Raw genomic sequence first — 7,007 nt, 5'->3', positions numbered from 1 at the left:
TTCACTATTTACATTTGAGGTTTATATAAACAAACCATATTATGCATCAAAGATACCCATTAACGAACAAAACGTATTGTGGAATTAAGCAAACGTTGCACGGGTATGAGTTGGTATCTGCTGATTTTACTTGGTGAGTATTCTTTTTTATGTAGAATTCCTAATTTTTCTCAATAATTCATTACAAGAGAGTATTACGAGACTGTCCTCATTTCAAGGGATTCGTCCCATCCTGTCTGTGAATGAAGTGGATCTGAAGAGGAATCTATTGGACCCTTCTGTGTTTGATAAAACGGTCCGACCGCGCATCAATACCTCCCACACCGTGAACGTACAGATTGGTGTTACCAGTGTGTTTGTCACCGATTTAGTGAGTACATTACCAAAACTCTGATTTTAAAAAAATGTAGTAGACTTTTTTACTACTGCTCATATGTATATATAAAAAACTACAGTTGTTTTTGTAGTTGTTATTTCACGTCTCACTCACTTATGTGTAGACGTCACCAGTTTTAGGTGAAGTGTCACAATTTTTCACCTACGCATAGCTCTTAAAGCAATGCATGATGGTTCTTTATCGTGTCAATACCTACCGTAACATGGGACCTCCGTTTTGAATGTCATATGCTGTCTGACGTGTTTCATACCGATTGTTAGACCGTTCGTGGCACACTGATTTTGACTACGGATAACTCCGTTTACCTGATCAAGACATCGGGCTCATGGCGGGTATGACCGGTCGACAGGGGATGCTTACTCCTCCTTGGCATCTGATCCCACCTCTGGTGTGTCTAGGGGTCCGTGTTTGCCCAACTCTCTGTTTTGTATTCCTTATGGGAGCTATGAGATTGATCACTGTTCGTTATCTTCGCCTTTTAACAATGCAAAGCACCCGTAACGTTCACCTACAATACCGGGAACTCAGTGAAGGTCCAGCCACTACCTGTGTTAAACCTCGGGATCGAGAATCCAACGCTACCGGCCCTAACCACTATACTACCGCGATGGGTAACTTGAACTCAATCTCTCTATATAAAGATGTACTAGTACATGTGCATTTGTTGAATGAAAAATGATTTATTCATATCGAGGCTGGCTAAGACAAAAAAAATACATGTGTTTAAGGTAACATGCACCTTTTATTCAGAACAAAATAGGATCGGTAGGTCGAATTTTATTTTTGCTATTTAGTGTATTATTATTTGTGTACTTGTATATCTTGACAGTTTTAAATAACCTCACCAATTGCTAGGGATGGTATTATCTCGTGCAATTTCCCCACAACTTCACGTTCATTGTTCTTTGGTTGGTTGGTTGGTTACGTTTAACATCTCCCCGAGAATTGTTTCACTGATATGGCGACGTCACCAATCCCATTGCCGGTGAAGGGCTGCGAAATTTAGCCCTGTGCTCGGCGCTTACGGCCTTTAAGAAGGGAGGGTTCTTTATCGTGCCACACCTGCTGTGACACGGGGACTCAGTTTTTGTGGACTCATCCAACGAATCGCCCCGTTCAGTCGCCCCTTGTGACAAGCAAGGGGTACTGAGGACCTATTCTAGCCCGAATCCCAACGGGTTCTTTAGATTGAAGTCATGGCATTGGTTGAAAATATCTGTAAATGCCGTAGAATTTTGGAATGGTGCAATAACTCTTATCGGCTCTTTCAGGTGGGCATATTCTTTGACGGTCAGAGATAAAACACTTGCCGTTTTCACAACCACCAATGGTGAAAGTCGCCATTTCTATAGAAGTGGAGTAATAGCGGCTTCGGTTCCGAAAGGAGATGACATTTCCGGGTGACCATCAACACATGTATTTTTTGGCCTATTTTGATGTTACATTGGTTCCAACAGTCAACATTTCGCAAATTCTATGATTCTATGATCAGTATAATGATCTAATTAGCAAATACAAACTATCACTAGGTCGAATGTTGTCTGACATGTTTTATACCAATTGTTAGGCCGTTCTTTAATACTCATTTTGACTATGTATTACTCCATTTATCTGATCAAGATAAACGGCTCACGGCAGGTATGACCGATCAACAGGGGATGCTTACTCCTCCAAAGCATCTGATCCCACCTTTGCTTTATCCAAGGTTCCGTGTTTGCCATTCTCTTAATTTTGTATTCTTTTACAGGATTATCACTTTCACTTATTCATCTATATCATTTTCAGGATGAAAAAGGAAGTTCCTTTTCACAAGCCTGTAATTTACATTTGGTAGGTATACAACTTCCGGTATATCAATTCTAAAGGCGAAAATATCATTTCATTAAAATTACAAGTGCAGACTTCACTCTCACTCATAAAATCATTTACAAGGCGTCAATCTTTTGTCAATTAACTTTTTTGCAAATAACTGTACAAATTTAAGTGCCGAGACCGGTATTATATTACTGGACAAATGTGTAGTACGTGAAAACTAACTCTAGTTACTCACAAACAAGTTGATGTTACAGGGGTTTCAACAATTTCGTTCAAAGTCAGCATTTCACAAATTCTATGGTCGTTATAATGATCTAGTTTGTCAATACAACCTATCATTGGGTCAAATGATGTCTGAAATGTCTCATACCGATTGTTAGGCCGTTCTTGGCACACCAATTTTGGCTACAGATTACTCCGTTTACCTGGTCAAGATATAGGGCTTACAGCGGGTGTGACCGGTCGACAGGGGATGCTTACTCCTCCTAGGCACATGATCCCACCTCTGGCATGTCCAGGGGTCCGCGTTTGCCCAACTCTCTATTTTGTATTGTTGATAGGAGTTATGAGATTGATCACTGCTCGTTATCTTCACCTTTCGTGTTCTACCTAATACAAAGACAACAAGAAGATATACATTGAACTACAAATACAATCCATCCCGTAGGTATCCGGGTTAGAATAGGTCCTCAGTACCCCATGCTTGTTGTAAGAGGCGACTAAATGAGGCGGTCCTTCGGATGAGGCCGCAAAAACCGAGGTCCACAGCAGGTGTTGTACGATAGAGATCCCTCCTTGCTCAAAGGCCGTAAGCACAAAGTATAGGCCTAAATTTTTCATCCCTTCACTGGCAATGGTGACGTTTCCATATGAGAGAAAGATTCTCGAGAGAGACGTTAAACAATATACAACCAACCAATAAATATATTCCAAATAAAAATATTCATCCAACATCATATAAATATAGGTTTCACAAGTTCAAGGCAGAGTATGTAAAAATCCTTTAAATTCTTATGTGAATAGTGATCTTACCAGAAGAAATGTTGTGTTTCTACAGTTACGGGTATGGCACACATTTATATTCATCTTCTTGGTTTCCAGAATCTCCAAGTCGGATCTCTCCGCCTTTTGAAATACGTCATTGATACTCCTACTGTTTCGGTCTACCTGTCTTTCCGTCCGTCTGTCAGCACAGGATCGATGTCTAGTTTTCTCCGCTATACATTATTCATCTATCCTGGTGGCGCAAAAATGTGTTGCGACTTTTGCGCGCAAGAAATTGTTTGTAATCATCTTAGAAACCACGCCGCCTTGTTTTAAGTAATATACAAACTCAGGTGGCCTAATATGGCAGATGCAGGACTCATACATTAAACCATCTTTGTCTTGTGCCCTTTACATGCTAGCGAAACCATGTATAGATTCGAATACCTGTGCATAACTTGATTGTGTAAACTTCTACATTTTCAGAGCTGGACGGACGAATTCTTAACATGGAACACCAGTGATTATGATGGTGTACAGAGTTTTGTTATCGATCCTTCGTTTGTATGGACCCCTGATCTTACAGTCTTTGGGAGGTTGGTTGGTTTGTTATTTGATTTACGTCCCGTCGAGAATTTTTCACTCATATTGAGACGTCAGCAGCTGTAGGCGAAGTATTATAAATTTAAACCTATTCTTAGTGCTCTCTACTGTAGCAATGAGGGTTCTTTAACGTCACACGGGACCTTCGTTTTTAAGGTTCTATCCGAAAGACCCGTGGTTCTCACTTCTAAATGCCGAGTGTTCGGCGAAGGAGCAATCACTACAGGGGTACCTATGTTTACATCGTAGGTTTGATACGATCATGGACAGTCTCGTATAAAGTCAGCATTTCGCAAATTCTATGTTCGTTATAACAATCTTGTTTGCCAATACAGCCTGTCATTGGATCAAATACAGTCAGAAATGTCTCATACCAATTGTTAGGCCGTTCTCGGCACATTGATTCTGACAATGGCTAACTCCGTTTACCTGATCAAGATATAGGGTTCACGGCGGGTGTGACCGATCGACAGGGGGTGCTTACTCTTCCTAGGCACCTGATCCTACCTCTGGTATAACCAGGGGTCCGTGTTTGTCCAACTCTCTATTTTATATTTCTTGAAGGAGTTATGAGATCGATCACTGTTCGTTATCTTCGCCTTTTAACCATGGCACGAACGGGCTCGAACTCACGACCTCCCGGTTACAAAGCGAACGGTCTACCATCGAGCTACCGCGACCGGTTATGTATCATAAAATGTAACTCAATTTACACGCAATGGGAGCTTTGATGACAATTTATAGTAATTACAAGAATGTTTATAAACTTTGATTATTTGATTTTATTGGAAATTAGTTCTCTAACATTGGTAGCATTGCAATTCATTGTGCATCTGAAAAAATGAAGATAACGAATAGCGACCAATCTCATAAATCCTATGAAGAAAAAAAATTAAGAGTAGGGCAAATACGGACCCCTGAACACGCCAGAGGTGGGATCAGGTCCCTGGGATGACTAAACATCCTCTATTGACTAGTCACACCAGGCATGAGCCCTGTACATGTATCTTAATAAAAGATATAAAACGGAACGCCTAGGGATGAAAGAATACTTACTGTAAATTAAGTCACTCAACATTTTCGGGGATCCCATCTACTTAAAATATGTAACCCGTATCACAACTATGCATTAAATGACATTCTTAAAATTTTATATTTTGAGATATCAAAGTCATCATGTTAAGCTCTCAACTCTACTTCTTTCCTCTGCTTTTATCAAAGATGTGTCTAACATTTGTAGAGTTGCAACTACTCAAGAAGTGGGACTTAGTCGAGTACGAGTTCGTTCCAACGGGTTGGTCAGTGCGATCTTTAATGGCTTGCTGACCACCCACTGCAACACGGACCCCACCAACTTCCCGTACGATTATCAGCTTTGTAAGTTCAGATTGGCATCCCAAGTTTACTCCCCCTCCGAGGTAGCCATGGAAATCACTTCCACAAAATTGTTTGGAAGTTCCGAGAGCAATCCTAATTGGAATAGGGTATACATCAGATTTAATCACAAGCAGGAGGTCCACTTTTGCCTTCAGAGGAAGTCTTTGTATCTCAGCACTCTGTATATAGCGCCCACCACCATGCAGGCTGTTCTGGTTCTCGTTTCGTTCTTGGTTCCTAACGAGGCTGGAGAGAAAATTTCCTTCGGAATGTCTCTGTTTCTATCCTTTATGGTTTTTCTTTTACAGTTATACGATAATTTACCCCAAGTATCGACTGTTATTCCAGCATTAGGTGAGTATTTCATGTCTGGATTTTAGTATAATTGTCAATTTGACCGAGGTTTTCGGTAGCCCTCTTTGTCTCATGTTCTTAATAAGAGTTATTGATATAACAACAAATAGATTCATTATAGTAAGTTCCGTACGTGTAATCAGACACCGACACAAGAATTTGACTAAATTACATAATTTACTATGTTTTGCAGAAATCTACTTCATGCTCCATATGGTGAGTGGGGTCATCTCCATCATTGTCTCCTCCTCCACTGCTTACGTCATGCGGAACACCAACCAGTCACCTCAGTCTACCGAGACCAAGGTCAAAGACGAATCTATGGTCCCTGAACACAACAAAGACAACCCCAACCGTGAAGCGAAGAAGGGTGTGCGTCGGTGTCTGAGATCCATGACATTCATCAACAGACTGGGATTTGTTATTTCACTGATACTGATTCTGGCAGCAAACATCGTCATTCTGAACGCAAGAATGATTTCTAGAAATTGTGAAGAGTCCCCCTAGAAACCATACCTTTGTGTTCCCTTATACTTCAATTTTGATTAATGTACTCGACTTATTACTTGCAAAACTCGCGACCATCATTATTTCTTCTTCAGATAAGAAAATTCGAAGAGTTTCAGATAAAGTTATACTTTCTTTTAAACTTCATATTTTGAGTATATTTTGTAATCTAGATATACAATGTATATAAGTATTTTAAGTATATTTTGTAATTTAGATAGAAGTATTTTAAGTATATTTTGCAATTTAGATATATAAATGATGAAAATAAAAGCGTTGATTATAATCATTATTGGAACTCATGAAAATCATTCAATGCAATAATTACGCATGCAAACATGTATTAGAATCCACAATTAAGAGAGTTAAAAATGTTGGGCTACAATCTCAATAGCGATTTTAAAGGCGCTCGCTTTGCAACCGGACGACCCGGGTTCAGTTCTTGATCTCAGTGTCAAACCCAAGACGTTTAACGTGGGTAATTGACTGTTCCTTCGTATTAGAAGTGAAAAGACGTCCCGGTTCATTCGGTTCTGACCTTACAAACGGAGATCCCGCGTCACGGTAGGCGTGGGCACGTTATAAGCCACACTGATTCAGCAGTAACCGCCAATCATAGGTTAGAATTCGTCGCGCTTAACCTTAATAAGCTGAGGGCCTCTTTAAATGAGTGAAAATGTATCTGCAGTGGTGTTTCATGCCAATTGTTAGGCCGTTCTTTGCACATTGGTTTTGATTGGGGGTTGTTCCGTTTACCTGATCAAGATATAGGGCTCCCGGCGGATGTGACCGGTCGACAGGGGATGCTTACTCCTCCTAAACACCTGTCCAACGTTTAATTTTGTATTGCTTATAGCAGTTATGAGATTGATCACTCTTCATTGTCTTCACCATATTCCTTTACGAGTCGTACACATCTTATCTTCAATTGGCAATCTGTTCCTGAATGATGTATAGCAATTTTATTAGA

At 40.2% G+C, this 7,007-nt stretch overlaps 1 protein-coding gene across 1 annotated transcript; it reads left to right on the top strand.

Annotated features, from left to right (window-relative positions):
* The first annotated feature begins 47 nt into the window (after positions 1-47).
* On the top strand, positions 48-6,310 carry LOC125678505 (acetylcholine receptor subunit beta-like 1). The gene is made up of 6 exons (XM_056157361.1): positions 48-133; positions 219-370; positions 2,183-2,227; positions 3,683-3,792; positions 5,040-5,530; positions 5,724-6,310. Exons 1-6 carry the CDS (start codon positions 106-108, stop codon positions 6,035-6,037), a joined length of 1,140 nt encoding a protein of 379 aa, XP_056013336.1. The 5' UTR covers positions 48-105; the 3' UTR covers positions 6,038-6,310.
* Positions 6,311-7,007: the final 697 nt, after the last annotated feature.

This window comes from Ostrea edulis, chromosome 2, assembly GCF_947568905.1.
Source record: "Ostrea edulis chromosome 2, xbOstEdul1.1, whole genome shotgun sequence".
In the NCBI taxonomy this organism is placed as follows: Eukaryota; Metazoa; Mollusca; class Bivalvia; order Ostreida; family Ostreidae; genus Ostrea; species Ostrea edulis.
This window is presented reverse-complemented; position numbering and strand designations above follow the sequence as displayed.

Bases quoted from the DNA above. Each gene is read 5' to 3' on its own strand.
- LOC125678505 (XM_056157361.1), top strand. From the start codon at position 106: ATGAGTTGGTATCTGCTGATTTTACTTG. The intron at 134-218 runs GTGAGTATTCTT...CCTCATTTCAAG, and splicing joins GTATCTGCTGATTTTACTTG to GGATTCGTCCCATCCTGTCT. The intron at 2,228-3,682 runs GTAGGTATACAA...CTACATTTTCAG, and splicing joins AAGCCTGTAATTTACATTTG to AGCTGGACGGACGAATTCTT.